The sequence below is a fragment of the Zonotrichia leucophrys genome, chromosome 4 (assembly GCF_028769735.1).
Source record: "Zonotrichia leucophrys gambelii isolate GWCS_2022_RI chromosome 4, RI_Zleu_2.0, whole genome shotgun sequence".
In the NCBI taxonomy this organism is placed as follows: domain Eukaryota; kingdom Metazoa; phylum Chordata; class Aves; order Passeriformes; family Passerellidae; genus Zonotrichia; species Zonotrichia leucophrys.
Window position 1 is genome coordinate 33029811 of NC_088173.1, and position 23074 is coordinate 33052884.

General features: G+C 40.4%; 1 protein-coding gene across 6 annotated transcripts in view; it reads right to left on the reverse strand.

Moving 5' to 3' along the window:
* The window catches only part of LOC135446782 (melanopsin-like), a 71052-nt gene that overhangs the window by 34998 nt on the left and 12980 nt on the right, over positions 1 to 23074 (reverse strand). For 3 of the 6 annotated variants that reach the window (XR_010439883.1, XM_064711060.1, XM_064711064.1), the window contains exons 2-6: positions 22395 to 22512; positions 20005 to 20140; positions 19786 to 19924; positions 13537 to 13653; positions 2226 to 2345 (exon numbers count right to left, since the gene is read on the reverse strand). Coding sequence is in view for 4 of the 6 variants with exons in the window: in XM_064711060.1 (XP_064567130.1) it covers positions 2226 to 2345; positions 13537 to 13653; positions 19786 to 19812 (264 nt within the window). In the remaining 2 variants the exon portion in view is untranslated. Of the gene's footprint in view, positions 1 to 1174; positions 1240 to 2225; positions 2346 to 6699; positions 6897 to 6987; positions 7062 to 8371; positions 8429 to 13536; positions 13654 to 19785; positions 19925 to 20004; positions 20141 to 22394; positions 22513 to 23074 lie in introns of those variants that run through there. The other 3 variants (XM_064711062.1, XM_064711061.1, XM_064711063.1) reach the window with 3 other exon arrangements.

Sequence of the window (23074 nt, forward strand, 5' to 3'; positions counted from 1 at the left end):
AAAATTTGGTGAGTATATAATGACAGGGAATAAAACTTGGATTTCCTCGGAAACTTTAGAGAAAATTTAACAGCAAAAGGGGTCACTGCAGTAAAGAAGGGATTAAAAAGACCAACTGAAAATTAAGACCTTTAGCAGTGCCAGAACAAAATATCGGTAAATAATTTGCAGTTATGAGTTATATACTCAAATTCCTTTTCATTTGTCACTTATTTATTACTTGAAATGACTCTGTAAAAAGCTTGCTCCAACTTTTTGTCTCACTTATTCCAGGACCTGTTGCAATGAAACAAAATCCACAGCTTCCCTCCCAGCTGCAGTTTCTCCCACAGCATTCCTTTTCTCTTCCACTCTTCAGACTAGAAACAAATATTCTTCATAGACTTCTTTGAATGCCAAGGCTAGGCTGGCTAATAAAACGAAGTCCACACAAGTTAGCAAAGATTTAGCAGTAAATCTTCTGTACTAAAATCTCTACAAAATATTGTAATGGTATAAGGTCAGGGTATACTGGGATAGGGCTGTATGAGGACAGCCCTATCCCAGTATACACAAATTCTTTATATTTAGCTTGCTGACTTATCTCAGTCTTCTGCCTCAAATCATCATAACTAATTTTTAATGCACAACAAAATCCTCTTTTCATTATGAATGTCTTCAAATAATCCTAGCTTAATGTATAAACTATTGACAAGCCTTTCTACAGCACTTCATTTAGGTCACTTTACATTCTATTAATATGTTCCACTAAAGGATAACAGCTCTGAAATCTGCTTTAGGACTTCATTCATATTTCCTTTTTCATAAAAATGTTCCTGCTATTATGGATCAGATCCAATAAGGTTTAATCAGTCGGCTCTTGATGATGCAACAAATACCATCGTAAGCAACCTCCTTGCTACACCAACCCCTTGCACAACCACTTCTCCCATCAGCCAAGACTACAAATCAGTCCTAAAAATCTAAACAAAATACCACAAAGAAAATAGATAAACACACACACAGAGAAAATAAATACAAAAATTCACATTAAAAAAACTTCAGTGAGATTTTCCTTTTAAAGAAGAGGCAATCCATTTAAATTATTCCTTAGAAATCGAAGCAGAAGAGAAATGCCCCGTTCCCTCCTCCCTGCCCAGCTCCCACTTGCTGAAGCCTTCCTCCTGGCACGTACTTTTTGGGTTCAGCCGAAAGCATTTCCCTCCCCTCCGCACATCTGCTCTGCGCAGAGCTGCCGAGCTGCGCTTCATCCTGAGGAGCGCTGGAAATCCCAGGCTTTAAAAAGCCGCTCGCAAGCCCCTCCTGGGCTGCCAGGCTGCCAGCTCCGGCCGCGATCGAAGCGCAGCATCGCCCCCAGCAAGCCACAGTCACCCTCACTGGCCACACCACCGCTGCTCCAAGTGCAAACAGATGACTTGAAACAAACAAATAAACAAACCCTATCCACACCCAAATACCTCACAATTCAAAAAATAATACATATATATATATACTCATACACACACTCATATATGTGTGTGCATATATACACATATACGTGTATATATGTGTGTGCATATATACATATATTTCTAAAACGGATGGGCAACCAGAGGAGCTCGTTTCCAGGGCAGCCCAGTTGGTTGTCCCTGCCCAGCCCATCCTGGCAGCACTGGAGCCCCTGTGGTGCCACCACCGAGGCTGGGCACCCTTGGAGAGTCAGTCCCTGAGGCTGTGCCTGCTGCCCTGCAGTCCCGGGCAGGCAGCCTGGGATTTGTCTGGCGCCAACTCATGCCCCTGGCCTCTTATGGTTATGCTGGAAGGAGCCTGGCTTTGCCTTCCCTGGAACCCCTCTTTAGGTGGCTGGAAACATCAGCTGGGCACCCCCCACCACCCCCCTTCCCCAGCCTCTACTGGCTGGCCAAACCTGGCTCCAGCTTTCCCTTTGCAAAGCTTTCCCTGTGCTCCATCCCCACGGCCCACGAGCCCCTTTGGCCAGGTGAGGGTGGCTCTGCCCTGCTGCAAAGGTGAGCAGCAACATGCCTAAGCCATAGCTGGGTTTCTTGCAGGGCTGTCAAGAAACAAGGTATAAAACAGAACCACCTCCCAGCAACTCAGCCTGCAGTTACTAAAACTTCATTTGCAGAATTATGCCTTAACATTCAAGCATTTCCTGTCACAGAGGTGCTTGAATAGCCACAGAAAGTTTACTGAGCAGCAGTGAATGGGTGACAGGAATTTCTTACCTCACATGAACTTGTTGGTGTCATGGTGGTAAAGCTGAGCATTTCAGAGGCACTGGAACATGATGGAAAGAGCAGGGATCTGATGTCAGGCATGCTCTTTGAGAACCCCTCTCTTGCACTCTGGCCAGAAAGACATCAGAAAAGTAGTTAGATTTCTATCCCTATATCATTTTTATTTTCAGTGTATTAATATTTTCCACATACTTGGTTTCAGTGTTCCCCTTTTAAAAGGGGAATGGAAAGGATGTGTGAGAATGAGTTTTGTCTGAAGAAGAAAGGAGGTAGAAACTACAATTAAAACAAAGTTCAAGAAACTTACATGCCCCCTCCATTTAGGGCATGACAGTGGTCATAGCTCCTCAAGAGAATCTTAAAACTATTTCTATCCACAGATTAACCTTTTTAATTCATGGTTTTAAAGATAGCAGAAACTGAACTACAAATATAAAACTTACAAGAATGGTGAACATACGGATAATCTGCAAATGCTGGAGAATTCTGCTGAAATCCCTATACTAGAGGCTTATATTTCAAAACAAAGGTTACTTTGGCATTTAAGAGCCCAAAGACAAGATGAATATGTTAGACTATAATGTACAGTCAGCCAAAAAAAATCCCCAAATCTATTTGGTGAAAACACAGTATAGTGTTATGTATTGCATTATAAAAGTCAAATTATGATGTCATTGTCATGCATTATTTAGACACCAGTACTGTTTGTTGGTCATTATTGCTTCATCCTTGGGTTTCATTCCCTACTGAACCACCTTGCTTCCATTCAATCATTTGACCTGAGAGGTTCTCCTTCCCTGCTCTGAGGATGCCCAGTTGTCAGCTGCTGTCTTTCAGTCAGTTGTACATTGGCATCGTGATGCTTTACCTTTTAGGTGCACTTCTTGACCTGATTCCTGTGATCTGCTAGCTGTAGATCTGTTTGGTAGTGAACTTCACTTCTTTCCATTACTTTATATGCTCCAAGTTCAAATCCACCAAGTGACACATACATTCAATATTGTTATAGTTACATTTTTTGGGTACCTTACAACTTTTTCCATAAATATTGCCTTTCAGAGGAAAATCTATACACAATACTGGAGCTACTATATACATTAGTGAAAGTTTTAGAACCTAATGATTCATAATTTGTTGGCTAATATTGTTTCTTATATCTCTTATGTGGTTTAAATTTTCTGTAAGGCAACAGAGATCACACAAGAAATTATCTAACTCTATTATCTATCTAGCCCTACTATCTATACTATCTATTCCCATATATCTATTATCATGCCCTCTAACATGCACAGAAGGGTTCCTTTTTTTCCTTTCCTTACAGAAGTAGGTAAAATACTAGAAATGCCACTCTCTGAAACCTGAGATCTGAAAACCTGCTCAGATGTTCTTTCTAAGGAAATGCTTTCTTTGCTCATTTTGTTCACTCCCATGTCTGCAAGCTGGAGCTGAAACTTCTCTGAGGACAAGCCAACTACATACAATACTTCACATAGCTGGATCAAACGGAACCCTGTCTTCTGTGAGATATTCTGATTAAAGCTAAGAATTGGATGCCAAGGGAAAAGTTAAATGCCAACTAAAGCAAACTTCTTGACACTTCAGATTTGTTTAGATTGACAGGTTCTTGATTGATAATTTAAGTTGGCTTCATGAATGACAGTGTTTAGGTACAACTAAATCTCCAGCCAGGGGATTACTGAATTCCTGTCCCACACATCTCTCTTTCCTGCTTTCACATCAAGATTAGTTTTTCATTAGGCCTTTGTATTTCAGCTGTTTGTAATTAATGCTAGGACATGGGAAAATACAGTAAACCAATCAAGTGAGTACAACCAGACAAAGTGTTTGGACTCACTGGGCTTTATGAACTTCACTTGCATGCTTAAACTCATTGCATGTTTAAATAAAAGCAATGAAAAATCAGTGTCTTAAAACTAGTCACAGAAAACAGATTGCTCAAGTAACTGGAGAAACAGGTAAGGGAAATAACTGCCAAACAAAAGGTCAGATAAAATGCCTGAGACACACTCAAGATCCAGGCGCTAAGTGGTAGCAGTTCTGTGTGCAGATTTAAAGGAACCAACCAAACATTGAACAAAATGCAGGAAAGAAGTATCTGTAGTTGTTTGGAGTTTTTTTTAGGAAAACAGAGCAGAGTGATTTTGGATGAGCAATAGCACTTTACATTTCTATGACACCTTTCAGCCCTCAGGCTCCCAATGCAGTTGGCAAATTTAACAAATTGAAGGACCTTGTCCTCTGTACACCAGAATCATTTTATCTGTCACCAAAGGCATCCCTGGTGGAGCAAAAAGCAGTATCTGTTTAACAGGTTGATCTATTGTGACAAACACCACACCTCAGCAAAGCCACAGGGAGAGTATAATTGCCAACAGCTGGAATTAGTGCTGAATCCTGGATTAATCAGTTGTTAGAAGAAGTCTGCTAGTATTTCTCCAGTTACCACTGGTGATGATGACTTGACCACAGATCTTGCAAAGCTGCCATGCCCAGGGCAGGCTGTCTCATGACCCAGCTCCTCTGGGCACCTGCCTCAGCATGAGGTGCCTTCACATGCCACAGTCCCCCTCCCTGCAACACTTGGGTGTTATATTCACCAGACAGAGTGAGAGCAGAGAGGGACTGTAAACATCCAGGCACGAAAACAGTAGTCAATCAAGAGATGCTGCACACTGAGAAATGTGGAATCATAAAATAGTACAGGTTTGAAGAGACCTTGAGAGGTGCAATTAGCAGGGACATCTTCAACTAGATCAGAGAGAGCCCCTTGAATGTTTCCAGGAGATTGATCACCTCTCTGGGAAACCTGTTCCAGTGCTTTACCAACCCTCATTGCAAAAAACTTTTTTCTTATATGTAATCTAAACAAATCACCTTTTAATTGATTTAAACAGTCAACTTTGGCCTAAGCCTTCACCAAAATCATCTTTCCTTCACTGCAGCTGTATTTCTGGAAACACACAAAGTGTCAAAGGTGTTTCACACACAACAGACTGTTCAAATATGCTGCTTCCTAAGGCACGTGGCAATGACAACAGCCTGACCAGCTCCTTGGAAATCTCTGAACATTGAGATTAGCAAAGCAGGCTAAATTCAGTTACAGACTACTATGTATAATGGCAAAAGGAACAGAAGCACACTGAAAACTCGTCTAGGCTTCAGATTCAGTGGGATGGGAGTGAGCTTCACATTCCCCTTGTCTCACAGTCACATCAGGGGTCTCAGTCCTCCTTCTGTCCCCTAATGGCTACTGATGATACACTTATGGCTACTGATGATCACTGAAGAGCAAAACTCAAGGTGAGTACAGCATGATTATTAAAAAAACTATAAACAAAACAACAAAAACTGGAAGAAAAAAAAAAGTTCAATGAAAACTAAACACACGGCCAGTGAACCTGTACATTTTAGCTTTAAAAAGAAAAGAAATAACATAGAAATCCCTTTCCAGATGTGCTGTTGGACCAAAAGACTGTCAAAGTCTGATGGGTAATCCACAGTCACATGTTCATTTTGGGATGGAAGAGAGGCATGTTTGGAAATGTTTTTTGAGCTGTCAAATAACCAACAGTGAAATAAAAAGTGGGAAAATAATCATATGCCAAGAAGCAAAATGGATTTATGCAACAGTTCATATTTTTCACTGTTTTAAAAATAGCCAGCAAGTTGATCCAGGAATTATTCTTGGGACTGTTATAAGCCGCTGTGCAAACACTCAATGCCATCCTGCTGAGCTTCTGACAAGTCTAAAAAAGTCTCACATATTTCACATGGCAGCTGAAATATTTTAATTGCAAAGAAAAACAAAGTGTTAGCATGGATCAGGCCAGCTGAGTGTGAATGAAACAACTGCAGAAACTTTAGGGCTTGGAAAAACTCAAGAAGCTCCTTGGTCAAGTGCTTCTTAGGTAGGGTTGTCAGTTTTTCAAATACTGAACTTCTACAGTATAAGCTAAGCTTTAGGATATGAATGCAGTCAGTTACCATCAAGGTATGGGTTAGACTTAATCACAGAATTAGAATGCAAATCTCTCAGTTGCAGTTTTTGGGGACAAAGAAGAGATCCAACAATGCTTATCTAGGACACATCTTTTGCACAGGTCACTCCTTCGCAAAAATGTAAACCAGTACAAGCTTGACTGTTTACTTCTCCTCCCCCACTAACAGAGCATATGCCAATGGCAGTGATTAATTGGGTATTTCTCTTTTCTTTCTCCTTCACCTCTGCCAAGCCTAGAGAAGTTTTGCTTGCTTTCATTCTGAGTGAGAAGCTGAAGGTAGCTGAGGTGTTGGTTCCTGCATGAACAGGGGCTTCAGCATAATTCCTACCCCCTTCTCCAAGCCCCTTCCCTCACTGAGGCTGATGTCTCTCCTATTGCCTTCTTCCACCAGCAGCAATGAGTTACCAGGACTCAGACACAACTTTCCATCCCAGGCTTACCCTTTTCCAGGGTCCTTCCCATGGAAAGAACAACCCAGTCAAGATCCACATCCAATCTCATTCCTCAGTTGAAGACATCCATTTTCTCAGGTACAGCAAAGGATTTTTAGCCATGGCTTATCATGTTCATGGCCTTTGAAGCTCCTGCTAGTAGAGGGTCCTCAGCATCAAGGCACAGCCAAGGAATGTTATCTCTGCTGGAGACACAAAATGGCAGGGGAAGAAATGCAACTGTCCAATGACCTGAGGGAAGAATTCAACTTCATAATGCTCTGGGGAGACACTCACCTTGTGCACAGAGATCTGAGCTCTTATTTACCGCTCCTAGCACTGCTGTGTGCCCTCTGGAAAGGCTGTTTGAACTGGAATGGAAATGGACCTGTCCTAGAACTGGGATCTCACATTAACATTTTGCTACACCACCCATACTGTAAACTTACTCAAAATACAGTCTCTTTTACTTTCAACAGTCAGTTTAAAAACACTTTTCATTATACCAGTGTTTTCCACAGGAAAGACATTCTGATTTTTTACTAACTCACAAGTTTTTTCTCTGGCCTCATTCAATCACAGAATTTTCTCCAACAGCTCATGGAAAAACCCTAAAAGTCACAACTTTTGCTGTCAAAGTCATGGCAGTGACAGTCACACAGATTTTGTTGTTGTTTTGTTATCTTCCATACTGAAGTTTTCCCATTTCTGGTCAAAGGTGACTTATTCCTATAAATAGAAACATTTTCACACTTTAAATGCTTAAAACAAAATCCTTTTGTGTAAAAAGCCAGCCTGGAGGATTTCATCCTGGCAACTGAATGAATCAGTCCTATCAATGCTTAGACGAATAATGAGGTTAAAAAAAGAACCCCAAATTTGGTATTGGCTCCCTATTTCAGACATTCTTTTTTAAAAGGACACTGAAACAAAGAAGCTCTTATAGGCCTTCAGTTCCTACATGACAAAGGATGGAAGAATATACCTGGATGTAAAGCAGCTATGACCCACATGTCCTTGAAGAGCGAGAGGGACAACTGTTCCAACCCAGAAGGAATACACGTTAGGCACTGGCTGTGCTACTGCCCTGAACACTTAGCAGAAAGTGCTGTGCCCTGTTAAGTGCTGGCTCCAGGGGCTCCAGCCCAGCCCCTGACATGGCTCTGATGGTCCCTGCTGACACGGTGACAGGGGCTCTGTGTGTGCTCCAGGTGATGCTCTGCCCTGTTCCAGCCATGGCACTTTGCAGAGCACAGGGAGGGAGCACGTGTGGTGTGACCTTCCTGAGCTCAGCCCTGCCCTCACCCTTTCAGTGATCAGACACCAGTTCCAGCTCTGCAGGAACCTTCAGTGTGACCCATTCCCACCAGCCACCTCCTAAACCAGGAGAATTAAAATCCAGGTTCCACTGAAATGAGATAGCAATGTGTTTCAGATCTCAGAAACACCTCAGGATCTTTTTTGCATCTGTGATGCAAAAAAACCCATAATTTCTTCAGCCATTTCAGGCCAAATAATCCTCTGGTTTGAATTGCTCCTCAGATGACATTGCCCTAAAGCACTGGCTGAACCAGAAAAAAAATTAAATTTAAACTACAAACTTGTTTAAAAATTTGGCTTGAGTCTTGACTTGAATATCCTCAAGACTCAGACAAATAGCAAAACCGTTGCTGATTCTTACCTCAGAAAACAGAAGCAATTCCAGTAACTGAATTAGATGTATAGCAGTACATTCATCCTGAGGTGAGAAGAAACTTGAATTTCATCTCTGCTAGAAAAAGAAGCCATCACTAATACCTTCTGGATGGTAATCTCACATGTGAATCTGAGACTGGTTTTCAAATGCAGGTGCTAAGGAAAATAAATATGAATAGTCTAATCTTTCTTTCAAATGGGGTCCTCTCTGACTTTTTATCTTCAAAAATTTCAATTCTGTTCCAGAAAAAAAGAAGGAAATGCTATTTGAAAGCAGTACCTCAGAAAAAGATTTCATACTTACATTCACTGGGCTTTTCTCCAGAAGAAAGAACAGAAAAACCTGTTAATAAAAACCGTGTTCTTCCCTTTACCAAACATTCTCTGGTCTAAAATTCCCTCTCTTTCAGACTGAGATAATTTCTCGGCTTTCCTGGTTTAATGCCACATGAGATCCTGTAATCCCTCTCCCATCTGGTACAGAAGTCATCAGGAGGCACTTACATTCCTCATCAAAACAAATATTATTAAAAAAACCTCACCACTTCACTAAAATGAAACATTTCAGACAAAACCCCTTGGCTTGAGGGCAGGGCATACAAATGAGGAGACTTGATGAGCACCACAGAAGAAGCTGGAGAGGCACTCAGGAGTCTGGGCTTCTTCAATCACCTGGTGTCCCTCTTTCCTTTGCAACAGGTACTCCCACAAGTAGCTTCTTTCCCACATTTCTCACAGAAACCATAACACAAATCACAAATGTACATGTTTCCTGAAAAGGAAACAAAGTTTTGCTTGGTCTAGAAACCACTAACAAAGAAAGCTTTGAAATAAGGTGTTTTTTTGGGTTTTTTTTTGGTTTTTTTTTTCCTAAACGTACAGTGAGTAATGTAAAATGAATGTAAAAACAACAATCTGCTCTAGGGACTTTCAGGAATGGATACATTTCCCCAAAGCTTCTGCTCAAAACTGCAGGGCAGAGAATCAGACAGAATAATATATTAAAACAGCAGGGTAAAAGGACATTTTTGTCAGGTGAACTACATAGGGCACCTTAAGGGACCATTTAATGTTTGATTGAATGAGGTTTTGAATTTCTCCTAAATGCTTTAAATAGAGTAGATTGTTTTGGGGTTTCTTTAAACCATAATTTTATTTAGAAATACTACAGTAAATTTTGCATTAGAACTATAGACAGGTCAGATCACACACTCTCAACTTCTCAGAGGACCCTCATGCATGTGCACACATGCACACACTTTGATAAAAAATTGATTTAAGTCAAAAAATATTTCCTGATATAGGGAACAGTCCTCATTGCTCAAGTTAACTGTACCATTACTGATCATTTATTCTGGGAGTTACAATTTTGAGTTCTCCATCCAACTTCTCAGCTCAGGGGAAGGCTGGCCTACAGAAGAAAAACCACTTTTTCATTCTTTCAGAAGCATAAAGGGGTGTTAGATTATAAAGTAAGCTTTGCCACAGTTAAACTCATGAAATATAGCTGCATATTACAACAGATAAACAGTATTAAATAAATTCTTGAGTTTCCTTATTCTTGTTAAGCTTTTCCCAATAGCCCCAAGTACTCTCCCCACCTTTATCCCAAAAGACACAAAGAATAGGAGCTAATGTTTCTTTGTCAGAGCTACACTCTGGTAACAAGGAACATTACTTTGAGGCTTAAACACTTTAGCAACAGCTACGCTTCTATATTTATAGATGAAAATTAAGGAAAGACCAGTGAGAAACCAAAAAATCAGAGACAGAAAAAAAATCTAGTTAGACCATCCATTCTCTCTTGCCATCTCCATGAGTCAGAATGGCATATTACCATCCAAGTAATCACTGGAACCACTCAACTGGAAACAAGAAATAATCCCATTTGCTTCAGGAATCAAAGCAGCCTATAGCAAATTCTGTCTGGCAGAGAGCATAGGTTTGTGAGCTTTCAGGTATGTTTAGAATTGCAGTATTTTGCCCAACTACACCATTAAATTCAGTGTTGCAGCTCTGCCAGGAATCAGCATCTAATGCTGAGGAAAAAAATGAGACATCTCATTCAGCATCACAGCCACAGTGTAGCTTTGGAAGTCAAGGAGGGAAAATTTCTGTGCTTAAATGGCAAGATTTGCCATAGTTGTTTTGTTATTATTAAATTAAAAAATTAAATCCAAAAGTCACTTCATCCATCTCAGACTTGTAGAGCTGGATGTCAGCAAATTTGGATTTGGGATTTGGTATAATACACAGGAGAAATATTAAGTTGCTTTTAAGCAAAAGCTGTTGATACAAATACAGTTTTATTATTCCTCTTGTCAGCTTCCCTTTCAGCCTTTGGTCCTGAGTAATAAATCACTTCAGTCATGGAACCAACGGCTGCTGTTATATCACAAGCTTCCATTTGGCTTATCTATTTCTGTTAGGATAGTGAGAACAGAAGTTGGTTTTACAACACTGATCTTTACATGTGCATTAAAAAACCACCTTTATTGCATTTTCTAAGCAGAGATATTTCTGGGCACAAATCACCAGGATTTGGCCCTTACTTTGAGAGACCTGCTCCTTCTTGTTCTATATCCTTCACTCGGTTCACTTTTTGAAAGTCTGCCCAACACAAAGCTGTACTCCGCAACGCACAGAACAAGGTAGATAGGAAAAAACCTTTGAGATTGTCAGGTCCAACAAACACCACCTTGTGAGTTAGACCATGGCACTAAGCACCACATCCAGTCATTCCTTAAACACCTCCAGGGATGGTGACTCCTTCGTCTCCCTGGCTAGTCTATTCCAAAGTCTAATCACCCTTTCTGTTAAGAATTTCTTTTTTATATCTAACCCAAACATCTCCTGGCACAGCTGAAGACTGTGTCCACTTGTCTTATCACTGGTTGCCTGGGAGAAGAGACCAATGGCCACCTGGCTACACCCTCCTTTCAGGGAGCTGTAGAGAGTGACAGGGTCACCTTTGAGCCTCCTCATCTCCAGGCTAAAGACCCCCAGCTCCCTCAGCCACTCCTGATAGGACTTGTGCTCCAGACTCTTCATCAGCTTTGTTGCCCTTCCTGGGAGATGCTCCAGCACCTCAATGTCCTTCCTGAACAGAGGCACCTTGAACTGGACACAGGGCATGAGACCTCACCAGTGCCAACAGCAGAGGAGGAATCCCTTCCCTGTTCTGCTGATCATTCCTGGTACAGGCCAGGATGCCATCAGCTTTCTAGGTCATCTGGGCACACAAATCAGCATCCTGAATATGCCAAAGCCTGCCCCCTGCAACTGAGGCTGCATCTTCTCCCTTTTCTTGTTTCTTTCAACACCTCTTGCTTCAGACCTCCCTGACCCTGATGTGGTGTAACAGGAACACGGCGTGATGCACAGGGCAGCAGCGGGCAAAACTGTGCAGCCTCCATTTTAGCCATACACCAACTTGCTTTTATTTCACTTAAGAGGTCCCACTAAAGGCACAACATGTTCATTACCATTGTAGCACTTTATAAACAAAACATCAATCAAAGAATTAACTATATAAACATCTTGTTAAATTTGCTGTCACTACTTCCTTGTGATCTGATGATAGTTGCATAACTTATTGCTAATACTAATTATTAGTCTTAACAGTTTTGGCACATATAATGATTTCTACATCCACTTCCTGGCATTACTGTTTCCCTGCTTCTGATCACCACTGACTTTGCATTACCTAGAGAGCCTCGTGCTTTCTCCAGAGAATTTTGTAACCTCTTATCTGATCCCACAGCTCCTCTACAACCACCTAACTGAAGCAGTCATCTCTGGACAGAAAACATAAGGTTGAATTGATATCATATTCTTCTGAACATGGTAATTCTGAGTCATGTCATACATTCATCATGCAGGGAGGATGCATCTCAGGGAGAATTGAAAAGAAGAATTCAAGTCAAAGAAGGGGAGTTGAAGGCATCTTTTTCTTTCCTTTGTGGTGCAACAATTACAGCCACTGCTCTAATTTAATAATTGTCTCATTATAAGATTCACAACAGTCAAAACTCTGAATATGTAGAACTGCTTTTTGATTTAGAAAATTGTGATGACTCATAATTATTTTTGTTTAAAAGGGGTGACTCAGAACCCTTAACAACAGGGTGTCAGCAAACTCCTAATTCTAGTTTTACAAATGCTGCTCCAAAAATATCTTCCAAAAAACTTTTGGCTCCAAGGTATGAGAAATATGTACACAGGAAATTTAGTCTGAGATTTTGATGTAGTTTCTGAAACTATGGTTTTTGGGTCCTTATACTGAGAGATAAATTTCTTGGTTAAAGTTAATTGAAGTTAAAAAACACCCTACTAAAACTTTGCTGGTCTGGAGGAAAGGATATTTGGCAGATTTTAGAGAGAAGTATAAAAGCAGAATTTCTGAGGGTGAGCATGCTAGCTAGGTGCATGTCCTTCACACTTTATAGAGAGCAAAGTACTCCCAAAAAGCAAACAATAGTCTCCATAAATTTATGGAATCTGTAAGTTTATCATACAGATTTATTTTGTACCTTTTGCAGAATGAAAGTAAGTTTGATTAAACCAAAGAAGTATCCATACACAAAATCTTAATGTTAACTAAAAAAAAAATTGCTTAAAACTTTCGGGAAAGGGAAGCTTTTTGGGATTTTCCCCTGCTGGGCCCTTGCCTGCAAAAGAGAGGTGGAAATATTTTTATAGCCTCTTGTACTTGCATTTCCCTGGATTATTCAGATACTGCAAGGATGAATGCAGTAACACCTACAAGTTACTCAGCTACCACAGTGTTGCAAGCTACATGAGCTAATAGAGAAATGTTTCATTAATTTCCAGGGTCCAGTGGTACAGTGCTGGGCCCTTTTCCAGCAGCACTGTAAACTTTTAAACTGATGGATCAGTTTCCCAAGAGTCTTTATAACCAAGACTTCTGACTTCTCAGCAACTGGAACAGCCTTGTAAACTTGTAGTAAAAGCCAGATTTCTCAAAATCCGCTGGCCTGTATTAGCTAACAGATTTACATGATGCTTCAAACTCTCAGGATTCTTGCTTAGTATAAAGAACAAGGAAAGTCTGCTAACAAAGCTAGTGCTGTTCGTTTGTCAGGTCTAGCATGAAATGGTTTTATATTCATGAAATGATGTTACACTCACCTGCTTTGCACTCACCCATAGCTCAAAACAAGAACACAGAGCAGCAAGACTCAGCTGAATAAAATGGATCTGTGATGATTTCACTGGGCTATGGAGAACTGCTGAAATTTGATAAACCTGTGAAAAGTGAAGAGACAATAAGTTATGGAGTGTTGGCTTCTCCCATAGTAAAGTGTCTGCCACATTTTGTTCTTAAAATAGTGCCACTGTTCCAGAGGGGCATTTCACAACAGGACTGACACCTTACTCACCCTATGATCCACCCTTCAGAAATGATATTTATCTAGCTAACAGATATCCTCCCTTAGCAGAGGGGCTCCTGCAGTAGTTTACATCCCACTGTCAGTGTCAGAGTCTTGTCCCCCACTGTCAAAATGCCATCCAGCCTCACATGAAAATACTGCTGGCAAATCAAGGATAGGATCATCATAAGTTTAGTATATCTACACAGGTATTAACATGATAGAAATTATTTCAATTGATTAATTTTTGCAATCATATTTGATTGTGTGAAAACTATTTTGCTTTGACTTGCCTACTTAAGAACTCCCTCAAGCAGTCTTCTAAAATGTACTGACAGATATTTCCTGTACTTTACCTGTTGCTCATTTTCACATTTCCAATCCTGGCAAAAAAAAATTAAAACATTTTGTTCTGCTTCTTAGTTATACCTTAGTTAGCAATGCAATTAAAAAAAACACCTCAGTGTGATATTGCAGAGATGTATTAATATAATCAACATTCAAAACTTTGCTAAAATCAAGAACTGAGCAAAGGACTGAATATACCTTCTATGCATCACACAGAACTAACCAAGAGCTCTTGATTTTCCAGGGAAGCACAGATTTTATGGGAAGTTTACTGTAGTAGACTAGAATATTTTAAAAAAACCAAACCCCCTATTTTATTTCAGGTTGGCTTGTACAGAAATTAGTGCAATTCATTTTCCTGAGCTTCTGACGCAGCTTAATTTTAGCAGTTAACAAACCAGAAAACTACCTTTTCCCCTTGGCCACCCCTCCAAGGCACTGAAAATGGGAAAATCTGGGTGAGTAGAGAAGTTAAAAAGCGCCTTTCAGTAATTCAAGTCATGTGTGTTTTACAAACTTTGAAGTATGAAAATAATCTTGTTGATGTTGAAAATGCTTCTACATTGGTAAATTCCTGGTCTTTCAGAACTTGGATTCCCAGGAAAAAGCCTTGAAACATGAGGATTTTATATCAGCAAAGCTCTGTGGGCAAATACCGGACTTTCTTGTACAGGGGGAAATTCCAAATCCTGCTAAGCTCTCATAACAATCCCCTTCAATCTGAAAGATTTCTGTAGTATGCATCAGGTCAGTGTAGTTATTACTCTCCTAGAAATTCTTCAATTAACGTTTTCTACTTGTACTTTAAGGTAAAGAACATTTCCTTACCCAAGCCACTCAATTATACAACTGCAGTTTTCTGGCACTTAGATGCCCCTACTGGGCTACAAATCAAATAAGTCTTTTAAAGACATTTATCAACTACACCCTGATTGTGCAAACATAAGTTCATGGGGAACCAGGTGGATGCAATCCCCCTGACAGAAAGTCCTGCCCTCTTACATTCATCTTTCCCAGGCTGGTGATTGCATGGAAAGCACCATGGAGAAAAAGAAAACCAAGCCACGACACAGAGCAAAAGCAGCTGAGCATCCTGAATTTCTTTGGACCTGCTGTTCAAGGTAATGATTTAAACTCAAGAAATTTGTGATTCTACTGATGTCTAACATTTCTGCAAAGTACACTCATTGATTTAACCTCAAAGGGACAATGAATTCCCCATTCCAGCTCATGAAAAACTTCTTATGTGATCAAAAGGTACAGAACCCATTGAATTATTTGTGGTCCCATTTTCCTCCCCATGATATAAATCTGGCCACATCAAAGCAACCACATCCCTGTTGCACTGATGACCCTACTAAGACTGAGCTGTCGCTCATGTTCCACTAAGTCAAACCTGTCAAACTGCTCTATGACCACTACGCTAAGACCAAATGACTTCACCAGTGGCCCCTGGGCTCTAACCAGCGGAAAATAACATTGATCTTAATCAGATCAGACACCAGCTTCTCTCAACCCTATCTCAAAGTCTATTTGATTTCATGCTTCATTATAAAATCAATTAATTGTTTCATTGCCTAGTTATTTTATGTGCTTCTTATGGAATATATTTTGTGTTGATATTCAAAAGATAGCGGGCACTCAGGATATTCTGTATTAGCCACTCACAGTAAGAATGGAAAACAGCATTATTTTTAAGAAATGCAGCACATGCAAACCAATGCCATGAATGAGTTCACCAGACCATCCAAAGCAGGGTGATCAATTGTACCGGCCAGGGGCCTTTCCTGAGTGCCTAAAAGCCCTGCTTTCACAGGGCCTTCACAACCTGTGACAAGGAGACAAGTGCCATCCACAAATCCATCCTCAGCATCACCTTTTGCCAGTGCACAAGCACTTCCTAGCACAAGAGCTCAGTCTCCTCAGAGCTGAAAGCAGAAGCATCTTCAGTGCAGTGAGATATTCTGGAAACTGAAATGAAGCATGCAATACGAAATAAATGAGGGTAAACATTACAACATGCTGGAAAAGTTAGGCCACGATGAGGTTCTTTGGTGGCTGTGCAATAATGATTTAATTTTGCATGCAACTCATAAATGTGAGTGGATGTTGAGGGAAAATGGAATCATTCACTCACTTAATTCACTCAAATGAGTTTCCTAATGAGGGTGATTTTTAATAAAGTTATTTATACTTCAATCTATCAAGCTTTTCATTTACATCTAGATTCAGTAAAGCACTTAGCCATTATGAATTTGAGATGCAACTCCATGAACCTAAAATTAAAAACATTCATTTCAGACAAATGGAATTATAACATTAGCAATGAGGGAAAGAAGTTGTTAAAATTCAACCCTACAAAAATATGCATATATCCTTCCCCTGCAGAGAGTATTTGCAAGAGATGTGGGCTGGAAAACTGATTTCTCTTTTTATATTAACTTTTGTCCCAGTTGCCATGACATATTCCAAAGAGTAATTTCCTTAGCCTTCCTGATTAAGTGCTCTTATAACAACCATATATCTTTTTATCTTGGATTTAATTATGTATAGGTTTATCCAATATTCCTTACACTTGTTCCTTGATAACCTGTCATGTTCGCTTCTTCTTGATTTATAAATATTATTTGGCAGTCGCCCAACCCTTGCCCTACTTTTGTCAATAACTGGTGAGAAAGGTGTCAATAATTGACAGAAGCCTGTCTTGAAGCTCTTTTGAAACCATTCTTTACTCATACCAAAGCTGTAGAAGCTGCACTCAGAGCTGCGCTTCACCCAGAGCACACTATCCTGCTCTTGATGCTGACTGCCAATAATTCTTTCGAAGAACATTCACCAGGACTTAAAAGAGGCAGATATGAAATAGCTTGCTGCCTACAGAATGACATTTTCCCCCTTTTAATTCAGAGTAGATTTACATCTCCTCTCACATTATGATCTTGTTTACTTGATATGATGGTAGCTTTTGATGGTTGAATTATTTCTAAACGTTTAAACAGTTTTTTTGGAGTCCTAAAGGCCAGGGCATGTCCAACCACACTTCAGCACTCCCAAAGGCATCCCACTGCCTTTGTCAGGCAGGACATTTCCTGCCAGTCAATTTGACCAGACCCACAGACCTGGCTTTAGTCTGGCAAGTACCCTCCTGCCAATCAGGGGAATGGCTGGAACTACGAGTGACTGGCTGGTTTTCAACAAGCCAAGTAATATTTACCCAGAACACAAGTATTCAAGGCAGAAATATTAGTCTCAAATCAGCTCACAGTGTCTTATGTTTTAGGTGTTCCTCTGTCTTTTACACAGAAGCAGCTGAAGTCCACAGTGTTTCACATCCTCCCTGTGTCTGTTAGTCAGGGCCTCATTTCTATCCATTCCTGGAAAGTGGTTCTGACATAAATGCTCTATTTCTTGTAGCTTCTTCACTACTATCCTGTTGTCCAGTGCCAGCACAAGGCCCCAGAAGCTGCATTTACCTGCACTGTTTACCTGAGAGAAATTGCCTTAATCCAGCCTGTCAGATCACTGAAAACCCCAAGTGTGTAAGCTGAGGTCATGTGGAGGAAAGCCTCTTGGAGCAGTTATGTCCCTGACCATGTGAGGAGCACACTGCAGTGCCTGAGTGCTGCCAGCCTGCCTTCAGGGGACACCAGCTCACATCCAGCCTCTGCCCTGGCTCTCCAAGGGGCCTGGCATGTTTGGCATGTTGACTAGAGCCCTACCTACCATGTAGGAGTGATATGTCAGTAGTGGGAGGCAGGAACAGTGTAGTAAATGACAGATGGGATGCATTGGAAAACACAGTCTGAAAGAATTGGTCTTACTCTGAATACCTGAGGCTAGATAATCCAATTTGGCACATCCTTAGCTTCTGCAAGAGGAAAACTATTCATCTGGAATGAGGATAAGTAAACATTTGGACTCACCAAATTACTGATAGCTTCCATTGAGTTAGGAGGGATTTTTAAAGTTCCTATTTTTTTTTAAATTGATGCGCTATTAGAAGAAATTTTTATTTAAATATCAATTTGCAATATTTCTGAGGCATAGAGGTCTAACATAGCTGGATTACTTAGCACTCTCTTATCTCTTTGCTTGATCAATAGTTATCTCTAGAAACAAGTTAAAATGTTTCTTCTGCTAAATCTATTTATGACACCACTTTAATGAACTTTCATCAGGCTGAATATATACAGAACTCATAAGCTGAGAATCACATTTCCTTATGTGTATCATCCATAATAATGTGAAACTTTGTTTCCAGGCTCCTGCGCTCACTATTTTGGAATCAAAGAGTGATTCAGGACTCGCTAAATAACTCTCCCATCCTGTGACTTGGAAGAGAGTCACCAATTTGAAACCAAGAAAAAAGGACTTTCAGAACTGTGCCTCAATAGGGAAGAGGAGAAAAAAAAGTCGAGTCATAATGCCAGTGATTTTAACATTGATGAACTGTCCTCTCTATTTAATTTATGAAAAATTAACATCACCATTTGGCACTGCAAGGATGTAATGTAGGAATAAGTGGCTTAAATCCAACTTAATCATGACGAGGCCATATTGTTTCTACATTTCTGTTGTGTCGTATTTGAAAGTTTTCTGCTGAATGCTGAGAGCTCATATCAAGTGCCACAGAAAAGGAGATTGCACAACACCTTCCTGGAATAAGTCCCACATCTGCATAATTTACTTGGGTATTCCAACTTTGCCCAGAGAACAGCTTAAGTCCCCAAACAGTTTAAGACTGTTGCTTCCAGTGAGTGTGAGTGTACCTTCACCAGCTCCAGTCATAGTTCTGGGCAATCCAGTCTAAAAAAGACGTGGAGTTACTGGAGTGGGACCAGCCCAAGGCTGCAAAAACATCTCAGGGACTGGAATATCTGTCATGTGTGGAGAGGAAGAAAGAGCTGGGACTGGTCAGCCTGGAGAAGAAACAGCTGGATAGACAGCAAAGCACATTAAATTCCATCTTCAGTATTCCATCAAGGATACACCATTTAAACTCTAAAGGTGGTAAAACACAGAAACAGGCTGGGAACCTATTAAAAATCCAACTGGACACAGGCCTGAGCTGCCCCTGCTTAAGCAGCCTGGCCTGGTTAGTAGATCTCAAGTGATCCCTCCCAACCTAAACTACTCTATCATCAACACCATAACCTGCAGTCGCAACATTTTAAAGGCATTTTACTACGCTATGTTTCTGCACAAGTAACACCATTTTTGGACAGTCTGTAGTTTTCATTGGGTACAAGTAACTCCAAATAGTTCCAACTGATTAGCCTCTAGTTGGGGATAACATGAGAAAATGAGGTCAAAGATCGCTTCAGCAATGGAACAAACATGTCATCTGCTTTAGTGGTCAGCCAAAGAGTTTGCAACCAAAGTCATACAAAGGGCAAATCCTCTTTCCAGTAACTTGCTATGCTAAAAGAGATAATCCTTGCATTGCCTTGTGACTGCTTGCAGTTCATTTCTTTGCTTAGAAATTGAAGTATCTATGCAAAATAAATCTTGTGAGAAAGTGTAAACTGCACTACACTTTGAGAATGTGAACTAAAATCCATTACCTTAATTTTTCCCCCTAAGAATGCAAATAAATGCATTCTGGAGCCACTGATTAACCAAATCAACAAACCAGTTTCTGAAGGTGACAAAATTTTACCTTGCTGTCAAACACTAACATGCACATACAGCTACTTCCAGGTAAACTCTTGCTGTACTTTTACTCCAGAGCACTGCACTGTGTCTCAAGTTGGGTCCTTGACAGCCTTTTTATCAGAAGCTAACTGATCCGTCTCAGGCTGGAAAGAGAAATGTCACTTTTTAGCTTATAATGGGGATAGAAACCTCCACAGATAACCCAGAAAAGAGGGATCCTTACCTCACTAGCTGGATTTCATAATCTGTGGACTGTTCTCACCTCCTTTGTTGTCAGATTAATGTTTGATTATGGTAAGAGATCAGCTGTACAAGGTGTAGGCAGACAACAGAGTTCCTCTTGCTTTTATAGCAACTTTCTGAAATGAATTTATATCTTTAATTTCAGCTACTTCCTCTACTTCAGCCACTAACTCATCACCTTTCAAAAATTTGCAAAGTATGATACATTAAGAACACAAAGCTACTTTAATTTCTTTACTATTGTGGTAAAAAAGTCACCAGTGATTTTGCTATTTCTTTAGAGGGAAAACAGCAGCATATTACTGGAAGCCTGTACACAGGCAGAGTTTAAAAAGTGAAAGGAACTTAGTAAGTTTAACAAAATCTTAGCAAAAGTAGAAAGTTCAAAACATACAATATTCAGCAGGGAGTATTTTAGTACAGAGGAGGAGATGTACAGTGTGGTGAAGACATTATGCAATGTTTTCTGCACATATTTTGCAATGATAGAGAGTGTTCACCGCTTGAGGAGACTCTGCCCTTTTCACACAAGGTACAGAAGGAAGTGTGACAGCATCCTCTCCTGTTGGGAAACACAGCAATGCGGAGAACAGGATAAGGGGAAAGCATCATCTGAAAGGAGACAGCAGTGCCTGAGCTCTGGGCCTCTCTCTCAGGCGTACACCAAGCCTACAACCCTGCCTGCACACATGCCAGTGTCGTCTCTCAAATGCCTCAGCTTTCACTCAGCCTCAGATGCAGATTGTAACTGCAACTCCAATCCAACTTCCAGCAGGGATCTCTCTGAGCTGCTGCCATTGCTGAGTAGGTGAAGGCAGCAGCCCTTGCTATGTGTAGATCAGCAGGAAGAGTGAGAGGAGTGTGAGACAAGGTTGGCTTGAGTTACTTCTAAGAAATTCAGGAGACTATCTGGATGAGATATCTGGATCCCTGATCACTCATTTAGACAGGTCATGAGACTGGGAGAAAGGCAAGAAAGCTGCCTACAGGCAACCTGTCAGACTGTCATGTTTGGGGTTGAACCAATACCTCTGCTTTATCTTTAGGTACAAAACCAGCTGATGCAGACCTACATCTGACATTCAACCCCACCCCAACAACCCAGCCAGATCCTTCAGGCTGCTCCTCTCTTCCTGCACTCTGAATCAGTGGAAACAAAAGGGAGCAGCGTCTGGACAAGTGAATCATTTCCCAGAAATGCTCCACAATGGACCAGAAAACCTATGGATACAGTATCTTGTCTCACTTTCTTGGCTCAGCTTACCTCTTATCAGATTCTCATTGCACCCTTGCAGAAGTGCAGTGATTATTTAACAGTATCTACTGCGGGAAACTCTCTATTGCTCATGGGTGGCTGTACATTCACAATTTTGATGCTTGGCATAAAGTGTGTCAAATGATGTGCCAGCAGTAAAATATCTCTACATAGATCACGGAATCAGAGCAGTTTGCAGGTAAGAAATAATCTTATTTATCAAAACAGTAAAATAAAAAATCGTCATGGAGAAAAGAACAACTTACACAGGTACTTAAAACTCTTGGAGAAAACATATCTATATTTGCTAAGAAAAACACTTACTGATAAAGATGGTGTTGCAAAAGCCTTAAGATTACAGCAAGTATTTTGGATAAACACCAAAAAAACTTCTAGTTCAAGCAACTTAGTCTTCCTACAATTTTTGAGGATAAACAGAACAGTCCAAAGTATGTTCAAAACAAGTATTTTACTTTTAGCATCCAAAGATTTTTTCCTTTCTGCATTAGACAATGACAAAAATATCAAAGCCTACAATAGGACAGAGCTTGGTCTTTTTACTCAGTGCACTTCCAATTTTTGTTCTGATTTTCATTCTGCTAGCAAAGCACTTGCACCCAAACAGAGAAATTTTTCTGTTGAAATGCAATTGTACTTCTCTCATCTTCTCAGTCATTTAATGCTACTTACAGCAAACAGGAAGAGGGAACTGCTCTGCAAATACTACTCAGTTTATCACTAAGACTTTCTGTATTTTGAAATCAACAACAAAAAGTTCTATAAACGTAATGTCAAAACATGCTTAGACCTTTTACAGTGTCACAGTCAGCATTTGCTGGATGAATGAAGTCAGTTATATGGCAGCATCTGCCAAAAGCTGGAGGCTCTCTACTAATTTTAACTCCTGAAAGTCAGCAGAAAAGGACAAGAACATATAGTTGAAGGAACAGTGGCTGTTTGAAAGTCTTAATATCTCTCAGAGACTGTTTTGCCATCTCTATCTCCTGAAAAGTACATTGGAAAGAGAAGGGCGGGCAGAAAGAAGTGTTTTCACAATATCATGATTGACAGAGAACCAAGAACTCAAAACCAGAAACCTCTTAAGAGCAACTCACCAGACAGGAATCTTGATCATTTCAGGCTTCCCTTTATGAGGCAATAAAAGTACTGATATTGACCTTGAAAGTCCCATCTCTGGAAAGCTGGAGACACTGCACATTATTTTCTCTTATGCTGAAAAGAAAAGAAGGTAAATCCAGGAATCCTGACAGAGTAAGCTCTGGTCTCCATATGAATTAGATCACTGAAGTTGATGAATAATTTTGCTCTGGTAGAAAACAGAAATTCAACTGGTTTTATATTAGTTCATTTTACCCTGAAGAGACTTCCTCTAGCCATGACACTTTGCTCAGTGTCATCTCTGCCACTTTGGAAACTGCACCAGTATGAGTAAATGCCTCTGGTTGCTCATTGCTGATGGACACATCTTGTCTATCTAATGTATCATGCACTTAATAACACCTCCAAATATCTCCCCAAAGCTAAAACGAGCACATTACTAGAAAATACAGTATTTATTTTCATTTTGCCTCTACAGAAGCAATGTGAAGAGACAGTGCAGTTTTGCTCTGCTCTTTCGTATTGACCACCATGCCTGGTTATCAGAGTTGGAACATGGAGCACAACTGCTGCTGAGAACTGCATTTTGATCCAGATCACCCTTCCAGAACATGCTGCCATGGCTATTTTAGGCACTCTGGCACCTGAGAAAAAGCCAAAGGCAATCCCTGCTTCT